At 27.4% G+C, this 21,120-nt stretch overlaps 3 protein-coding genes across 5 annotated transcripts in view; 1 reads left to right on the top strand and 2 right to left on the bottom strand.

Annotated features, from left to right (window-relative positions):
• The window catches only part of LOC141532578 (uncharacterized), a 46,691-nt gene extending 26,749 nt beyond the window's left edge, over positions 1-19,942 (top strand). The window contains exons 2-8 of one of the 3 annotated variants that reach the window (XM_074250987.1): positions 13,039-13,240; positions 15,337-15,589; positions 16,939-17,193; positions 17,496-17,609; positions 18,268-18,450; positions 18,605-18,928; positions 19,058-19,942. In XM_074250987.1, coding sequence (XP_074107088.1) covers positions 13,039-13,240; positions 15,337-15,589; positions 16,939-17,193; positions 17,496-17,609; positions 18,268-18,450; positions 18,605-18,928; positions 19,058-19,234 — 1,508 coding nt within the window. In that variant the 3' untranslated portion in view covers positions 19,235-19,942. The remainder of the gene's footprint in view (positions 1-13,038; positions 13,241-15,336; positions 15,590-16,938; positions 17,194-17,495; positions 17,610-18,267; positions 18,451-18,604; positions 18,929-19,057) is intronic. The other 2 variants (XM_074250988.1, XM_074250989.1) reach the window with 2 other exon arrangements.
• The window catches only part of LOC141532577 (midasin), a 74,067-nt gene that overhangs the window by 45,420 nt on the left and 7,527 nt on the right, over positions 1-21,120 (bottom strand).
• Positions 1,335-2,442, bottom strand: LOC141532581 (uncharacterized). The gene is made up of 2 exons (XM_074250994.1): positions 1,917-2,442; positions 1,335-1,838 (listed from the first exon to the last, which is right to left on the bottom strand). Exons 1-2 carry the CDS (start codon positions 2,327-2,329, stop codon positions 1,835-1,837), a joined length of 417 nt encoding a protein of 138 aa, XP_074107095.1. The 5' UTR covers positions 2,330-2,442; the 3' UTR covers positions 1,335-1,834.

Genomic DNA, 21,120 nt, shown 5'->3' with positions numbered 1-21,120 from the left:
AAAAAAAAAAAAAATATAAAATTAGCATCTTGTTACGAGTCTTCATAAACTCATGAAATATTTATACAGATAAAATGCTCCGGTGAATAACATACCCTATTTTAAATATTACTTTTTGTTGTTGTTTACAGTAAATGATTTATTGCACACGTTTTCTATCAAAATTAATATCAAGAATATAAAAATCAACCTTTGGAATAACTGAAAAATAAGCAATAAATTTTAATATGAAATTTATAAATCAATCGAGAAATTCAACATGTTTTTTTCTTTTTCCACAGGATAATTGATATACGGATTAAAAAAATTCACGACGGAAATTTAGTGGTCGATCATATTTTAATCGTAATTCAAATAATTGATGTTCTTTGAAACAATGCATTCTATAAGTTATTGTAGTTGTTGTTTTTGTTATTATTATTATTATTATTAATAAAAATTACAAAAGGAATTTATAAATGCAATCGAATAAACGAAAACAAATGAACAATTTGCAAAAGGCGGAATAATAATCATAGGATAATTTATGATATTGACGATTGTATGACCTTTATTTCGTGCTAAAATAGATTAAGAGCTATATGAACTATAGATTATTTATTCAGCTAGAAAGCTAATCCAACTAAACGAGACGAGAAGAGAATGAGAGGGTAAGATAAGAGAAGGAGAGTGTTGGTGGAAGCTGTGGTAACTAGTAACTGTATACACCGAGGTAGAAGCTACTGGTACGCTTATATTATCCACTTGACCATCCCATCTTGTGGAGAAATTCCATCCTAACTGTAGCTTCCCTTTGCCTTGGTAAATTTGCCTATTATTTATCTACCTGATTCTGTGGAATGCAACCAAGCCAAGATTTCCAGAAGATAGGATTTCGCGAATTACAGGTCCTCTGACACGTTGTCCCCGGTCATCACTTACCCCCGTTTTACAACCACCCAAGAAGCTTTCGTTTGCGTCAGCTCGATATTTCTCTTTTCGTAAGATCTTTCTATCCTTATAACTCTTACTGGGATGTATTATATATGTGATGAAACAGATGGATCACCCGGTTACGATACATTAGATATAAAATCGATTTCACGACTTTACAGTAATTTCAGAACTGTTAAACTTTTATTTTCACGCTAACTGCATTTTAAATTTACTCTTAATGCATTTCCAATTGTTCACATTTTATCAAAAATGTTCAAAACGAATTTTAATAGGATTATTTTTGATTAAAAATGTTTTTTTTTTTTTTTTTTTTTTTTTTCATTAAAAAAAATTACACTGCCTTTTATTTAAATTACTTTTTTTTAATTTATAAATCTTAAATACTGTGTAAAGAAAACTCTTAAATCTTTCTAATTACGTTGCTTTATTTACATTTTATCGTTGTAAATACGAGTAAAGTTTTAAATACTTATCTTTATCACTAACGCTTAAACCTTTGTATTTATGCAAGTACTTAAGTAACAGATTATTGAAAACTGCTTCAAAACTTAATGATCGTATGAATTGATACGACTTAAATGAAGAAAAAATAATCTTAAACAGAGATATTCTTTTAATGTGTGCTCAGTTTCACAGTTCATGTGTACTATTAAACAAAATATCTTGCAGAAATGATAAATGTGTGAGATAAGACTCGATTGTAAATAATTTATTTTAGTCTAGAACAGTAAAAATAAAAATTACATAGTAAAAATTATTTGTTACGTTAAAAAATCAATTTAATTTAAAAACGTTAAGTATTCGTTTGAATGAATGATAAATTTGTGATGTTTCGTTGAAAAAAAATTATTCAGCTGGCCATTTTTTAAAATCAATACCGTTTTTACACGCGAAATTATCACCTAAAACATGAAAAAATAAATCAATTCCTATTACCCAAAACTAGTTTTAAATTAAATTATTTGCCAAATATAATTTACCTTAATTTTAAGATATTTTTTTTAAATCTTTTGGCACTGTCACTTGGTTCATCGTCAAGAGAAACAGACCTTTTTCTCTTTTTCGGACTACTGGTTTTTAAATAACAAATAAAATAACGCGATCTACTTCCATTTTCTCGCTGACATGATCGTATTTCAAAAGTACTATTCGAATCGTTACGAACTAGTGGTAGTTTTATTTTACGAAGATAACCTTTTGCAGTTTTCCTTAATTGGGGATCACTTTTACACACATCTCGCCATTTACGAGAAACTTTAGCAACATTCAACAACGACCGAGGATCCAATTTTTTGAAAATCATCTGACTTATTTCTGTAGGGAATATTTTTACAAAGTCAATATTATAATTAAGTGCATCAATTACTTTGAGAAAATTTCGAAACGATTCCATGTTTCTTTAAAATGTACGACGTGTGATGTTTTCAATCTTTCGGTTACTAATTCCCGAGTTTTCATAGGTTAAATTTTTTTTCGAACCGGAAATACTACACTAGTCAAAACTCGACCAATCAACAAGTTTTCTTCCCTACCACACTTTCTTGTTAATACTGTTTTGTTCATGAACACTTACTAATTGATTCTAATAATTTTGATTTTGTAAAATCAAGTAAGTTTACGAAACAATAACTTGATTGTTACTGATGAATTCTTAATTGTTCATGCTTAAATGTTTATTTTACCTAAAATTGCAAAGTCTAAAACAGACATTAAGATAGTTGGGGCCTGCGAGCAAAATTTCAAGAAACATTACTTACAAGGAAAGAACAAGATGACACTGGATATCATCCCAGATTATACTCAGTGATATCTGTGGTGAAAAAAAAATTTCTAATAATAGCTAGAAAAATCCAGATTATACTGAGTGATATCTGGATTATACTCATTATAATCTAGATTGTACTAATTGTAATCTGAATTATACTAGCTACTATCTGAAATTTATTCCCCTCAGTATAATCTGGAATGATATCCAGTGTCATCTTGTTCTTTCCGTGTAGATTATATTAATACGTGTATAATTACCCTAAAAAATACTGGAATTTCCTACAACATAGTTATTGAGAAATCATTGATAAACTAGTAAAGTAAACAAATAAAGTCATGCGTGGAAGTAAGTGAGCAATAGCCCGTAAGAAAGGCGACACTAGCGAATGAAAAAGACAGCAGTAGCATAAACTAAGGCTCTTAGTCTAAGGGTAGGGAAAGAACTACCTTAATAATCCCTTGGAATTTTCAAAGTGTCTGGACGAGGTTAGTAAATCACATTGAAATTTTCCAATTTTACCTCGTGAATAATGTCTAATTTAAAGTAGTATTAAGCTCCCTGAAGTTATAAGATATGCCGTGGAATTCTGGATGGTTTACCTGAAGTTAGCAAGATAATTTGTATACTTTGAAAAAGTTGAAATGGAATTTTGTAGTTTATTTAGTTTATCAGGTGGTAAACTGAATATATGAGGATACACTACTGATCATCATCTCAAACAATTTAATTGAGTTGAGGCATTGTTGCACGTTGCACAATTTCTACCCACATTAAACACCTAACACATAAAAGCAAGTTTTTGCATTTGGCCTGATAAAAGAAACATTTAGGTTGGAGGTACCGTTCGTGGTTGCTTTACTTTTTTTGGCCATTTGATGTCCAAATTATTGTATACATAATTTATAAATGTAATACGATCATCAATTTTGTTCATGGTAATGTCAAAGTTTAAGAATTTCATAAAAATTTTATTTCTGCACATGCCTGAAATTTGAAGTTGCCAAAACCGGTACTTCCTTCCTACCTCTTGACAATCCAATACTTTAAATAATTATGAACAAGAGCACGTTTCACAAAATAAATGTAAATTAGTGCTTTCAGTATAAAATTTAAAACATTACAAGTTTACGAACCGTACGATACAAAATACAGGAGGGCAAAAATTTAATATATTGATTAGGATGTACCAAAATGTAACTTCCGTGATGGACCTCTTAAAATTGGAATTTTGAGTTCCGCTTTTAATAGGAGTTGTGTTTGGGCATTTCCTGACATATTTTAAACGTAAGGGATTTATTTGATTTTCAGAGAATTTTTTAACAGAAGCTTTAATTGGGCATTTCCACTGAAATTTCAAAATTTGGCCGGAAGTATCTAAACAAAGCTCCTGAAAAAAGTGGAACTCAAAATTCCAATTTTAAGAAGTCCATTACGGAAGTTACATTTTGGCACACCCTAATATTAATACTGTTTATTACAAAAAAAAAAAAAAAAAAGTAGAAGTTAAATTAAAGCTAAAAACAACGAGTAATCCAATTATAGTATTTAAATGAAAACTACATTCGTTCAAAAATAATAATTACAACTGCCAGAAACAAAAGTTATACAGCATTTTAGCTTATACTGGAAAAGCTAGAAAGTTCCTAATAATACCATTGAGACATCTTATAGACTAGCAATTAAATTTACATATAATATGAATATATATAAATTTCTTAATCGTATTCACATGTAAAACTCCTTGAATACAAATTTAGCTGACATAGTCTCTGAAATTTATAACTAGATCAATTTAATAAGTTAAACTTAAGCAGAAAAAAAAACAAACGTAAGAGTTTTAAATAAATTGAAGAGTAGTTGAGTTAAAAAAAACCAATCAGTGCATCCAGCTCAGAATTCCAAGCATCCATAAATTTGGAAAGCTCACAATTTTCGCTTTTACAGAGAGTTTTACGTTGTCGAGAAGTAAAAAAAAAAGAAAAAAAAAAAGAATACAAAATTATGCACATTTTAACTAGAAGAACAATCAGAGCATGCGCAAACTTGGGGCGAATCTCAAGGGAAAATGAAGCAGTCACCAGGCAATGCAACGACCCAAGAATGCCAGAACGGTGTAATAATAGGTAGATTAAAAGAATTTTTTTTATCTCCTCTCACTAACATGCTTGTAACTTATTCGTAATAGATTTAAAACGGAGGTAATTAATTAATTATTGACAAAATTACCGACAACGAACAGACACAGTCATTTGTTAGTATATGCAATCTTACTAGAAAGTTAGTGATAAAATTTCAACTGGTTCGAGATTATTTTCAAAGTACTTGAACAGAGTTAAAATGTTTGATCAACACTTTCAGAAGTATATATCACACATTGAATTTATTCATTACATCATTGAATAGAGTTTCGATAAAAGCTTATAGCAATTGATATTATATATTTATAAGTTTTAAAATGATTCGAGTGAAATTGATACGTTTTACCGGCTTGATAAAATAAATTCAACATTAATCATTGCGGCATAAGCTGAACACGATAAAATGTTTTTCATGAAATACCCTGATGAAAAAACGACGAATGAAAATGTCGAGCAATATACATTTGTTTGCAGTGACAATATTGGATTTGCATTTAATAAATAAAATTTTTGTTTAAAAATAGTAAAATACCAGAACTTGTCTTATAATAACATTTATCAAAATGTCAATCGACAGTAACTCATGTAGAAAAATGAAGTCCCATGTGAATTTTTACTGCAGTTAAAATCTCATTTATTTTCATCGTTTAATTGTTTGAGATAACAACAATTATATTGATAAAATTTTAAAACATCTGAAGGAGTTGATTTTTGTCGGCTTGTTGAAAAAATAAATTTTAAATTAACAAAAGTTTGTTCGAGAAAATAATACACACCATATAAATTGATGTGATTAACATAATTTATAATTCATTTATAAGGTATAAATTTAAATTTTTAATATGCTGAAGAAATTATACTTGACGTCAGCACCAGATATTAAGCAAGTATTAAATTTATTCTCGAAACTTTTTTGACAAAAAAGTGCAATTCCCCTCACTAAATACAGCAAGCTACTAAATACTGCTAAAAAAAAACGTTATTTCAATGCTTATATGCTGACGACACTTGCCGCTATGGCTCATGACACCAATGGACCTTTATTATGAAAAGCTCATTCTCATACAATATCTAATATTTTATCAAATTTTACTGAGAAAATGTGCATGTGATTTCAGAAATTATTAAAAACTGTAGTACAATAATTTTTTTTAATTTATTCTGAAAATCTATTAAAAAATTTTTTGAAAGTAAAATTAATACCCGATATTGAAATAAACGAGCAGTTATAATTTAATTCTGATGCAATAAACCACGTAATTATGTTTACTAAAAAATAATTAACTTGATGTAATTAATGGCGTTAAATAATTGAAATTAAGAGCAATTTATGTATACTTTACTCATTCATTTTATTAATGAATTGCATAAGATAAAATGTTATTTAAAGAAATAAAATCTATTTAAATGTAATAAAATGATATTTTAAATAGATACTCGTGCATAGATTGAAATTATTTGAGTTTTCAATTCAAAATTTATTTTTATTCAACCCAACTTCATCTTCATCATGATTTTGTTTTTACTTTTCTTTTGTATTTTACGTTGATTAAAGTCTGATTTATGACCCCGCATCCGTACATATAAGTCGGAAACGAATCCCTTCGCAGCTCTTTGCTCATCTTATCGTTTCAATGTCTTATCCTGCTGTATCCAAACAACAAAAAAATATTACTAATACACGAAAATGAGAATTTCCATTCATATTTCATTTTATTATTTCTTTCGATTTATTCTATGTTTTATTGTTAGATCGATGTATAAATGTTTAATATAGAATAAAAGAAAAACATTAAATGTCAAAATATATCGGGAGAGTTCTATACATGCATCGTAATAATAGATTAAAAAAATTGAAATGGTATTTTTTACGATCTTCGGTCTGATACTTATATACGATAAAAACACTTCCATTTATAGCCACTTCTATTATCAAAATTATTTACTTTGAAGAACATTAATATTGATAAGTAGAATAACCGTGTGCATTGTTTAATTATTTAAAAAATACCTTGTTTTTATTTTAATTGACACATTATTAAAATGTGCTAATTGCAATCGAATATGTCATTATAATTAATGAAATTACAAATATAATGTAAATAACAAAAAGTTAATTACTTTGGTATTTGATGAATCGATTGAATTACTCTCGCTTTGATACCTGCATAATTCCATTTCCCCTTGAATTAGTAAGCACTGTCAATTTATAGATACCTTAAGCCTACATTCTTAAAAAAGAGTATTTCAACAAAGATTGATTTGAAAAAAAAAAAAAAAAAAAAAAAAAGAGAATGAAAATGATTAGTCGTGCTTGAAGACTTTATTCCCTGAGCGTCTAAATTCTTGGATGAAGACCTTTGTATCTTCGATAGACAACTTGAGTGAGCTTTGATTGATAAAATTAGTCAAAACAAGATGATTTATCGAAAGTGCTGTTATTTATAGGTCAGAATAATGAAACTTCAAGAATTATGAATAAACGAATTTACGAAATTGATTTGTCATCACCATCATCATTATCGAAATTAAAAATCCCATTTATTAAAGCAACAGTATTATGAGCACTGATCAATAATTCATGGAATTAATTGCTGATCTCAGTGTCTGAGCGAAATATTCCAGCTCAGACTCAGCCAAATTTATCTCACATAAATTTTCCTAGGATTGATTGACAGAATACCTAATTTTGATACCCTACCTCGTGTACAGTTGGAGTTGGATAAAATATAAAAGTATATGCGCAGACAAGAGATAAGTAAAACTCAAGAATTATATGTAGTAAAATAAATCCGGTATTCATATTGGAAAGAAAAAATATAATACAATAAAAGATATTGAACACAAAAATAAAAATTAGATTGAAATATTTTACTTTTATTTCAGAGCTTTGGGGTCGATTTCGAAAGAAAAAAAAAACAAGGCTTAGTTGCGGCTTTGTAAACCTGAATCTCTAAGCTTTAATTGAAATAGCGATAAGACGTTTAAAGATAAAATAAATCAGCATTTTTCACGTAACGGCAAGGTTTTGTGTTTTAAGAGTGTAGTCATAGCGTGTATTTTTAAGACAGGTTCACATCCGAGGCACAGATTCAGATTAAATTTTTACACATTCTCATATCATCCCTCTAATTTTTTTTTATTACATTTCTATACTTCTTTATTTCTTACGTTTTTTCCTTCCTTCCTTCCTTAGTTTTCAAATCTCACAGCCGTCACTTTTTCCAGCCGACAGAACCTCAACTTCCATTTCTCACTCATTTTTTTTTTATCTTTATTTATTACGCCTTTATCTACTTTGCTTTATTTTATTTAAATCGATAATCAAAAATAGATGTATCTTCTAGTTTTAATTAGCTAAATGTTCTCTTGTGAAATATTTTATTGTTTTATTTATTGAACAACAAATTTATAAATATATGTGCGCGGACCTATGCATCTATTTTTAACAGTGTGTTAATTGATATTATTTTGAATATTCAATTAACTAATTTATTTTTACTCAAATCAATTTAATTGAATAATAATAATAATACAGTAGTTAATGATTAATTCAACTGTTATGGTAAATGTTTACTCGTTTAATTAGCAATTGCTTATAACTCTATCTATAAAACAATAAGAATAATTAATGAGTTATTGCTGCAGACTGTCTCGTTAATGATTCATTAATAGAGATTGAAATTGTCAGTAATTTGCGGTTAACTCAAAGTGAAATGAAACATTAATTTACATTTGTTAGATATTCAACTTGTTCAAGACTAACGCAGCTTTTGAAGTGATAAATTTAATTTGAATAGATATGACACAGTACAAATTACAAGGTTGAATAAACTTTCAAAGTATTTAAGAAAAAAATTTTGTCACGCGATCATCGATGTCCTTATTTGTGGACATAAACTAGAGCGGTTAACCGAATATCACATGCAGGTGTTTACCCGCAAGGGACAGTCGACCTATTGACTAATCGGCTCACCCCCACTAGTTTTAATGTCCAAATTATCTAATAAAAGCTGCTACACAACTTTTTGACAGATCTAACGACTTCTTTTTATCACTTCCGACTATTTTAACGAGTTAAAGATAACCACCTTGACTGTCAAAAAGTTATTCGTACAACTTGCAAAATAATAAGAGAAAAGAATTATTTTTAGTTTAGTCTCTTTTTAGAGAATTTCAATAAGTCGATTAAAGACAATACTTTTAAATTAAGTCATAATAGTATTTCTTCGCATTTCTTGGTTCAAGAATATTTCTCTAGAATTATTTTCTTTTTTTTTATTAGTTTACGTTGTGTACATATATATGTGCACAAAAAAATTAACTTGATTTGAGAAAAAAAAGAATGAAACAAAATAAAACAATTTGAAGAATTTGATTGTCTTGCATCATGCAGAAATATTTCTTAATTCAATAATTTTTTTGCTTTTCATTTGATTTCTGTTTTTAAATTGAATTAACTTTGTTATCAGTATATAAATTGATATTGCTTAATAATTCCGCAATCAAATAAAAATGTGAAAGCATCAAAATCAGAGTAATTCCGTCTTTTTATCAGTGAAATGCAGAAAAAAAAATAGTTCAGTTTTATGTCAAACGAAAATTTTAGAGCTTCGCAGTTGCATTTCTTTTATCAAACCAATAAAAACTTGTTATACTTTTTTAAAATAGTAACATATAACTTTATATACCTTTTACGAACCCGGAGAAAATATTACGAATACTGTTGTTAGTATTATATAGGTTTATAAAATATCGTTTTATAAGATTACAACAACGAATACTTAAAATTATGAAGTTGATGTGCATAATTTTAAGGAAAATTTCCCATAATTAGAGATTTTCAATACAACATGATAAAAATTATTTGCAGTACATATTTTGATCGTTCTCATTTATATAAATTTCTTTTTATATAAAAAGTAGGTGTGTATATCTACTTAATCTCACTCTTTAATATTTCAAGCACCCTTGAAATATTACTAACGAAATCTACTCGATTGCATCATTATAAATATTCAAAAATAAAAAAAGTGTATTATGGTCATAAGGTCATAACTCAAGACGAAAATAAATGGTAAAAATTATCAAGCTAGTGTTCATTTTTCAGAAAAGAAAAAAAAAGAAAAAAAGTCCAATTTAAAGTAATATTTGAATATAATAGAGAAAAGTTAAACTTTGTTCAAGGTGTCTTTTGTAATAAAACTTTACTTTTCTCTCCGCCTTTCATTTTTTTTTCTTTACGATATGGAAAAGATTAAATAGACTAGATCTAACTAATGACAGTGTCAACCCAATTAGGAAGCTTTTAAGTTACCAAGGCAGAAATTTTTTCTGATTTTGTAGAATTATTTTTTTTTAACTGAAACAGGTAATTAAAATTAGAAGAAAAGTAATTATTTGAAATAACATGTAAAATCAAAAGTGCAAATTAGGAAGCATGTTCAACATTCGAAAATCTCTTGTTGAATTTAAAATGATATAAAATTAGGTTTTCTTTTCATTCATTCAACACAAAAAAAATGATAAAAAATATATGCTGATATCTATAAAAACTACTTTCTCTAATTCATATTGTAAATTAAAAAAAAAAAAAAAAGTGGAATATTTACTTGTGAAAATAAAATTGTTCTTTATTCAAGTATTCACAAGAGTCACAACCATGGTTTTACTGGTTTTATTTTTGATATTATGAATATTTCATCATAAATGAATAATTGTATAAAATTTTGCATCAATATGAATTGAAAAGTTCAAAAAAGTTATTTAGTAATATCTACATTTTAAATGAATATAGAAATAGAGATAGCAATTTCCAAATATATTGTAACAAGTTGAATGAAAAATCAAATAGTGTAGAAAAATCATTATCTCTAATTCCTCGAATATTGGATTTCTTGATAGTGACAGATGAAGTTGGAGAGTCACTTTTTACCGTAGTAGTGAAAAAAGGAGTATAGATAAAAATAGAATTAAAAAGAACATATATCGAGTGATTGTGATAGAATTTGAATGTGCTGCATTAACAAGTTTATTTGCGACTGCATAATTGGGTCTTGTTGCCTTGAATTTACTTCAATTCCGAAAAAAAACTCTAAAAAGAAAACATATAAATAGAAACGACGTCTGTTAATACACACTGGTACATATATATACTTTAAAAACCTCAGGATTAAACTCGTAGACACGTAATGTGATACGAAACTTTAAATTACAGCGAAAAAGTGGCATGCACTTCTAAAAAATAATTTAACTGCTTTCTGCTGCTTTAAGAATACTTGAGTATTTTAGTTTAAATCGAAAAAAAAAAAAAAAAAAACAAGAAAACATTGCCTTCTGACTAAAAAATTTTTATCTATATGATGACTTTAATTTTTCACTGTCTACAGTCCATATTTTTTCTTTTTCTTTTAAGTTTTGAGTAATAGCCTTAAATTGCACTTAAAGTTTCACTCAATCATGTTATAAAAAAATCTTAACGCGTATTTTTATTTTCTATTAATCTTTATGTAATCCTTTTAATTTATAATTCAAAAATTTAATTCTTTTACGTGACGTACGTAAAAGCATTTAGGTCGCTTTGTTAGGGTAGAAGCATACATACCCAGTAGTACATACTCACGACATAGTCGTTACGGATCTTTTAATGAGAAAACCTCAACCTCTGATGGTAAAGGAAACGTATATAGAATAGAGAGCTAACCATACATATTCATGCAAGTGATGATTCAATTTTAAGGCGGGACATTAGTAACGACTTTAATTATTCCACTGCACATTTACGTGTACTTACTGTCGTGTGTTAGACACGTGCATTTATTTTCAAGACAATAATCAACTAAATTCAAATTGATTACAGTAATAGTTGTTCCAAAATATGATAATGTTTTTTTCCATATCATTTGGGTTCTTTAAGTTTAAGAAAAATTTATTGAAATCACATATTGTTTAAACTTCAAAGATTTAAATAAAGTTATTTCATCAATATTGATCTTAAATTTAAGTTTCTAACACTTTTATACTTTAACAACTTTTATTACGAATATTAAAATTCTAAAAGTTTTCTATAATAACTTTTCTAGTTATGAACATTTGAATACATTCAGTTTTATTAACAAATTATAAATTTATGGAGATATCATTGAAGTGAAAATAATGTGAGTTTAATTATTCACACGTTTTTTTTTTTTTTTTAATTGAATGAAGTTGTAATGAATTTCCGTATTAAATATTATTTTTAATAATCAACAAATATGAAAAAAAAAAAAAAAATAATTTGTAAGCGGACTCCAGGCTATTTTTAGCAATAAAATAAAAAAGTATTTATTTTCGACCATATTTTTTTAAAAATATTCTATTTTTAATTCACTCTACGAGACTTTCACTGCCAGTCCAGTCCCATAAATTTCTTCTAAACAAATAAAACTTTCCAAAAAAATGCTCTGGCATTTGATAAATTATTTATAAATCTACTTTCTAACAGAGCGCGTTTTTAAAATTTCTATTTGACAACGCGAAATTTGATTTTTAAATTTCCGTTTATCATGCACAAAAAAATAGGACGGGTTTTCTCAATAAGTACAAATAGAGAAACAAATGGAAGCAGTTCTAGAGAAAAAAAAATATGTGATTATCCAAAAAAAAATTTCAAATAATTTTGTCCTTGAATTTTGAACTAAGAATATCATATTAAGAGTTTGATTTTCAAACAGAAAAACTAATAAATATTTCTTGGCTTAAGCAAATTTTTCTTCTTGAATCAAGACGATGTACAAAAAAGTAGAAAATTTATGAATCTCATTTCTTTGCTGAAAATACTTGAATAATCCATTCATTTTAATGATATAAAATAACTTAACAATTTGTGAATAGCAAGATGAAAATTAAAAAAAAATATTTCAATTTTCAGATACAAAACAACAAGAGATAAATATAAAAAGTACTTAGTGAATGAAACTGTTTTTATATGCGATAGTGTGAGTGAGTGAGTGAACGGTTGGTTGCAGCTCACTGAATATAACACTAAATTAAGCTTTGAATACTTAACAAATTACCTCATATATAATATATATAGTATTAAATGAACATAACAATAAATTCGATATTTATCATACGTGTCACGATAATTACATAATTAGTATTTATGAATAAAATAATAAATTATGTATAATAACCCCGCAATATTAACATTACTAGGTTCAGCTGTAGCCATGATAGGGGCTAATTTGCGGTTTGGCATCGGTGCATCTGGTAATGTAACATCCAATGCGACAAAAGTATTCCAGTGTCATCCCGGAGGAGTGACCGAAGCAACTGTAATATTCAGTCTCGGAGCACTCGGAATGGGCGCCAATATAATACTTATGGCTCTGATACTTGCCAAGCGTCAGCTTAGGAGGTAATAAAAGCTCGTAGCAATACTTAATGTCAATAAAAATTAAATTTATATTTAAAAAAACTAAAAAATTTATCTTGTATTCATGAACAAAATCAAATGTTAGATATCGTCAAAGGATAGTATTAAATAATCTTTATCGATTTGTTGTATATATATTTAGATATGGTTTATGAAAGTAGGCGTCTAAGTCTACGTCAGATCTATGTTGAGATCAGTTTTATGAAACAATTCTAATGTGGTCGACAGAGATAATAGAACATCTGATATGACACAGAGGACTTGGATGCTGTCATAACCAAGCCATGGTCTTATACATAGATCCAAGTGACATGCATTCATTTTCCCTCTTCTATATGTCCTCTCCATTTCCATACTCATCTCATACTCGCTTCCATACAAATATGTGTTAACGGTAGTATACATTTCAAGTAAGCTAGTATTTGTCTATAAACAGTATGTGTGCTTAAATTTAAGTATTTTTATTTGCACATCTTCGGGGTACTTTTTGTTATATAACGTAAGACACAAACAAACAAAAAAATAAGAGTATAACAATCTAAAATTGGCTTAATGTCGTGACGGCTCTTTTTATCACCTTTTTTGGGGACAAAACAACCATTAAGCTGATAGTGAGAAAAGCTAACTTTGGATGAACAACAAGCAAGCCAACTTTTTCCTTGTTGTTAGCATTTGATTAACTATTTCTGTCCTTTGGTTCTTAATTCTTGACCTTCGTCTCAAAAGTGTTTATCCCTTCTGGTAAGCCTTGTCCCAAATCGGAGGAAAAATATTGTTGTACTTGGCAACGACTAATTGACAAGTAATAACATGCTCTCGAAAACATTATCGTGATAAACGTTTCTATAAAAAAATACAGGGTAATTCAGAATTACTTTCACAGCGATAAAATTTAGATAGAGGGGACGATTCTAAACAAGTTACTTAGTCATTTTTAAAAATTTTAAGTAGTCTTCGAGTTATTCACCGTTTTAATTCACCAATCATATGTGAGAACTGGAATTTAAAAAAATATAAAAAAGAATGAATCAGCATACAGGAATTTCCCGAATTCACTTCTGCTAAATCAAATAAAAACAGCATGTATAAATTTTATTTTTGGGAATTTTAACACTTAACCGGTTGAAATTCAAAGGAGAGACAAACGTGGACACAAAAGGTTAAAAAAATGTAAAAAAAAAAAAAAAAATTCAAGATAAAAAAATAAACAAAAAATAAATCAAAAATTCAAGACAAAAAAATAAAACAAAAATCAAAACAGAAAGTAAGACAGTAATCAAATCTTATTTTTTGTCTTGATTTTTTACTTGAATGTTGTCATTATATTTGTCTTCAATTTCGTCTTGATTTTTTACTTGAATTTCGTCTTGAATTTTGTCTTGAATTTTGTCTTGATTTTTGTCTTATTTTTTGTCTTGATTTTTGTTTTAATTTTTTATCTATTTTTTGTGTCAATTTTTGACACTTTTTTTTCTTGAATTTTGTTTTGATTTTTGTCTTAAATTTTTTTAACCTTTTGTCTCCAAGTACGTCTCTTCTTTGAATTTTAACCGGTTAAGTGTCAAAATTCTCAAAAATAAAATTTTTACATGCTGTATTCATTTGATTTAGCAGAAGTAAATTCGGGTAATTTCTATATGCTGATATTACGTTTATTATCATAAATATAAAAATGCCTGTAATAACAATTATTTACTGAAATACTAAACAAGTAAAGCAAAGACAATTTGCTTAAAATTATATTTGAGATTAATAACGTGTTTTATTTTAAGCTCATGAATTTTTATAGAATACGAACTTTTTAAATAAATAAAAAATTTATGTATGACTTGAAGTTAACTATTGAGACGTTGCCAAATTATAATATTCATTCTTTTTTACATTTTTTTAAATTTCAGTTCTCACATGTGATTGGTGAATTAAAACCGTGAATAACTCGAAGACTACTTAAAATTTTTGAAAATGACTAAGGAACTTTATGCTAAAATCGTCCCCTCTATCTAAATTTTATCGCTGTGAAAGTAATTCTGAATCACCCTGTATACTCTAGCAACACATATGTTTATATTTTATTATAGGTGGTCACAGGGATTATTATTCCATCAAGCAATGGTGGATTGTGCTAGAGCGGCGATATTATTGCCACTTGGATCAAGTATTTTGAATTGTCAGCCTGTCAACAAGTGTTCATTAGTTGAAACAGCATTTTTATTGCTCGTCACTGTTTCAACTGTCAACATGCTTACCACAGTTCTTAATGACAGTCCGGTTTTTCCGGAAAGCGACGAAGAAGCTGATTTAACGGCTCCGCTTCTCATGGATTCACCGCAGGTTAAATAGTTTATTATTATTATTGAACCAAAAAAGTAATTCATTAAGCAATCTGAATGATTACTTTGAATAAGATTATTATGATATTTCCTCTATCATCAGCCATCTGTTGTTCGGGTAAATGCTGATGATAGATTGAGGTTTACTGATGCACGTAGTCTGACACCTGCGGTGCTAAATCCACTTACTATGCAATCTATTTAATTTAACATCCCTCAGATAATGATAATATCATTAATAATCAAAAATTATCTTAATTTTATTAAAAATTCATTAAATAAAATTAGTTATCTTCTTTTACATCTAATTTTTTAATTTCTCAATTGATGCGAAGTAGCTTTATTTATTTAATTAATCAGAAATCAAAATGTTTCAAATGCTAACAAATTACAATGATTGATGACAAAAATTCACTGATAAAATTTAAATAATGACAAATAATTAATAAAAAAATATATTGCCCGTGCAAAAATAATTTTGTCTAGTTATAAATTTCATTTTTGCACAGTCAAAAATTTTTCGCGAAATTTAACACAAAAAAATATGGTAACAATTTTTTTTACACATATTTAGTGTCAATTCAACGCAATTTGTGTGTAGCGATTAAGTAACACAGCTCTGTGTTGAAAATTATACAGCTTTGTGTTAATGTAACATTGAAAAAGTGTTACTTAAATATCGACGGATAAAATTTTTGTATGTCGAAAAACGAATCGATAGAACAACACAAACGATTTTGTTAAGTCAACACACTAAAATTTTAAACTTTTAACATTTTATACAATGACGAAAAATGTTTTTATTCTGTGAATTTGTATTTTGAAAAAAATATAACTTTATCATGAATTTATCAAAAAACCATTTCAAGATTTTTACAAAAATGTAAAAAATTTTTTTTTTGTTGCAAATAAATGTTTTTCGCAACGATAATATCACTAAGTGGAATTTTTTGCAGAAACAAATTTACGAATAGATCATTTTAATATTCACTTTATTAGTTCGATATGAATTTTACATTTTTTTGGTAAGAATCTCTATCAAGCTCATTACGAATTATTTATCGAAATAAAATAAAAATATCTTTTGTTTTGAAGACAGAAACAAAATTCATGAGATTCAACTCATGTTTATTCCCCATATATTTTTGTAAAAAAAATTAAAACATTTTTGTAATAAATTCATTATAAAGTCATATTTATTTCAAAATATGAATTTAAAGATGAAATTCATCAAGATCACGATATAACTTTTTTTTTTGCACGGATGATAATTTATTAATATTTCTGCAACATTCCTGATCAATTATTATAAAACACCGACATAAATATTTTTAAATAAATTTTTTACAGTGTGTACTTTTTGGTACTTTTATGATATGGTTTGCTAGTATCACAATAAACCTCGGTCCAACTTTTCTGAGTGGTGCACTTGCTGCTAACACGGAAACTAGTCATAATGCACCGAGCTGCCCACTGGTACACGGCCCATTCCGACATTATATTTTAAATGTTCTCTGGATTGCTATAAATATTATATGCGTCGCACTAACATTATTTCATCTGAGAAAATTGCACAGAGATCTGACAAAAGCCAATGTTGAAGCCGTGAGTTTTATAATTCGAATTCACTAATTTTTATTCATTGGGGACAAACGAATATTGCATTAATTAAGTTAAATATTACTGTTTGATTCAAAATTCAAAATGATTCAAACATTTATGAATAATTCGTAATTTTGATATATTCGCACATCCCTGTGATTAATTTAGTTTTATCTCACATAAATATATTTCTATTTTAGAGGTATAATTTACTGCTAAATATTTTATCATTTAGTGTTGAAATATATTGACTTTAATAAAAGGGGACAGATAAAATATATTTAAATTTCTTGTATTTCCATCAGGTTCGGGTCGCCGGTCTTGTCACGACACTCGTCAATGTCACAGGCGGTCACGGTGGTACGAACGGAGTCGCAGACGGTGGAACCGCAGATCAGAGAAATGGCACAACTCCAAAGGTACCAAACAGAACGAAAATTTTTTAAATAAATATAAAAAGAAATCTGATATTCGATTAAACATCGTAAATTCCAAAGGCCAATAAATTATTCCATATCATCATTCTTTGCTTCTTATTCTTACGAATAATCGTGATAAAAATCTTATAAAATACGTGACTGGAATGATAATAAGTAATTCAGATTTAATCGACAATATTCGACAAAGTGACATTTCGTAATATTTTTCAAGTGTCAAAAAAAAAAAAAGAATACTCATACTGATAAAAAAACTTTACTTGATTTGAAATTATCGAGCTTTTTAAAATTATCTTGTTAATTAAAGGATTTTTTTCTTGAATCAAGTTAATTTTGTCAATGCATTAAAAAATTTTGCTATTAGAGGTTTATAATTAAATAAAAATAAATAAATAAATATAAGCATATAATACCACTTGTACAAAGTTGAAGCATTAAACAATACTCTTTAATTAATTATGAGTGTCGTAATGAAAACTCCTAACAACATCATGAGTAAGTAAATCGACAACGCGGCAATAGCGCAACGATGAAGTAGTCACGATAATTTCCAGTTCAGTGAATTACCAGACATTAGTGAAATAACCCAACAATGAAGCAAAACAAAAGAGTACAACTATCGATCGTTGAATTGTTTCAGAGAGGCGGTGCATTAGAGGAGCATCGGAAAATGAGAAATTATCTAAGGCGAATGGAACGTGAAGGAGTTCAAAGAGTCAAAATGTTCTTAGTTATAACAGCAGCATACGTTATTTTTTGGGGTCCTTTATTTTTTGTAACTCTCGTTCACCATCCGGTGATTGGAAACACAACTGGATATGAAGTAATTTAAGTTGATAATTGATAATAATAATAATAATAAAAAAAATCATTAAAATTTTTTTTAATTGAAATTAAAATGCAATTTATTTAATAAAATTAACTGAAAAGTTGCTAAAATCTATTTCCCCGAAAACTTTTTCTATTTTTATCCAAAGGTCACGCTACACATTGCCTACATTCATGCTTTTGTCAACCCCGCTTTGTTTCTAACTCTTCACCGAGGACTTCGCCAGGGTATTTCGGACGTATGCTGCGGTTGCTGTGAAAGTTTTGCACGATGGATTTTAGGATCGGCAATGAACACACCAATACAATCAGTACAACCACCAAGGTATGAAGCACCATTGAGTGCTCCATCACCCCTGAATCCACCACCACCCCCGCCACCGCCGATATCAGCTACTGCTGCTGCATCTTTGGATTTGAGCGATGTTGCTCTTCTGAAACCTCCATTACCTCCAGCAGCTAAATATCTTCCGGTAAACATTTTTTTTTTCGTTTATAAAATTGTATTATTATTCATATCTACTATCAAAAAAAAATTCTACAATTATTTTTTTAATTCTTGAAATAGAAATAATAAATAAATAGCCTTGTAATTATTACAGCAAGATGAGCCAATTACGATATCACCTGACCCATGGAGTGTTGTAATACCTCGACCCAAAAGCATTGTGAGCTTATATGAAGAAAAATTATCTAGAAGACCCAGCTTGGTGCTTCCAGTTATGAACGACATGACAACGGCAATTAGTCCGACAAGTAGTGATTTACCGAGTGATTAATATTACTACATAGATTAGACACTAAATTAATTAATTATAGAATTACAAAAAGAAATAAATGTAACAGTATTCCATATAAATTTTTGAAATTAGTTGTCATCGATGCAGAATATTTTTTTACAATGTATTTAAATTATTAAAATATTTCTCTCATGCTATTTCTTCCATAATAAATAATCATAGAAAATAATTAATAAGAAAAATATTAAAATATAATCGATAATTAACCTTAAGTAACTAGTAATAAAAATTTGTGAAGAATTTTTTCCAAGACATGTCCTTACAGACTGATTTTTGAAACCTGCATTTAATTAATACACTTTTCTATCTAACTCATGTCATCTCTGTCTGTCATACTCCAATTTTTCGCAAAGTGTCTTTGTCTCATTGCTTTAAGAAGACACCGAATTTCATAAACGAATTTATTATCAATTAAGTTTAGAGTTTTTCTAAAACACATACTAAAAATAAAGTGATCAATTATTTGTCAAGATACTATAATGCTTAAAAATACTATAAAAATATCTTTTAGCGGTTCCGAATATTGACAGTAGATATTTAATAGTTAATAAAATAGTTATTTAGTCAAAAGCATGAAATTTAATTGAATCTTAGATCATTTTTATAAATAATTTAACACTTCATGTAAATTTATACCATCAAAATTAATGTCCATTCAACTAAATATCGTATAACTGTAATTATTTAATAATGATAAATTGAAAAATATATATAAATATATGATAAATTTACATGCAAAAGGTAAAGCACAAAATCTAAATCTATACGAATAAAATAAAAAATAAATTCATAATAAAAATTATTGTAAAATAATTTAACATTATTTTTGATTCCGCAGTCATATCAACAATTTACAACCAAAAATTTTTTTGTGATAATTTTTCAAAAAGTTTAATACTGTAAGGCATTTAACTTGTATCCAAATTTTTATTATGCATCTGTTAGGAATTAAATTTAATTTCCAGAATACTGATTGCTATATTTTACAATTTACATAATGAAATTTTAAATATTTATCAAAAATCTTACATTACTAAACTTTTTGAATAATTTTAACGAAAAAATTGTTGTATGTACATATATATATTATTTATGTAGAAAAAAAACGTTCATTAATAAGTGATTAAAATTTTTTTAAATTTGTATAATATTTTAATAAATAAGAATCGAATAGACTTATTTATTAAATAAGTATATTCAATTAATAAATGATTTAAAAGTTTAGAATAATTGCTCATTAAAGTATTCCGCCCACCGAAGTGTAATATGAAAAAAATTTTTTTAACTAGAATAAAAAAATTATGAAAATAAAATAGATATTCATCTGCGTTTTTTCTCAGCACAAAAAAAGTCGTTCGTCGTTATATAAAACAAAAATTATCACGTCCAATTTAGAAGTGCACTTCCGAAATAAAAATCCGTTGGGTCCATTATAACTCGTAAGTTTATATAACGTAAAGAAAACAAAAAAAAAACAGTGTGAGTAAATTTTTTTCGTCTTTTTTAGCTAAAAAAAAATATTTATGATCCGTATTAGTTTCCCTAATCCTTTAAAAATAAAATCTAAGAATAACTTTAAATAAATGAACTGTTATCTAACGCAAAAAATGTATAAATATTTGTGTTATTTACGAGAAATGTACCGACTAAAAAAAGTTAATAACAATTTTATTGAAAAAAAAAAAATCTATATATATTTTTTTTAGGCACATGAATTTGTTAACATAAATATTGTATTATAATTTTAAACAATAAATAATCAACACATAATTAATAATCATTGCCTCGGTGGGTTAATCAGGCCAAAAAGTTTGAAATTTAATGATTTAAAAATAAAAATTAATATAGTCTGATAAACGAAATAA

The sequence above is a fragment of the Cotesia typhae genome, unplaced genomic scaffold (assembly GCF_013202065.1).
Source record: "Cotesia typhae breed Kobodo isofemale line unplaced genomic scaffold, CoteBio_Ctyphae contig_65, whole genome shotgun sequence".
Taxonomy (NCBI): Eukaryota; Metazoa; Arthropoda; class Insecta; order Hymenoptera; family Braconidae; genus Cotesia; species Cotesia typhae.
The sequence above is the reverse complement of the archived record's forward strand: the minus strand, read 5'-3'. Positions and strand labels throughout refer to the sequence as shown.

Excerpts from the sequence above, each read along its gene's own strand:
- LOC141532581 (XM_074250994.1), bottom strand. The coding sequence starts at position 2,329 with ATGGAATCGTTTCGAAATTTTCTCAAAGTAATTGATGCACTTAATTAT.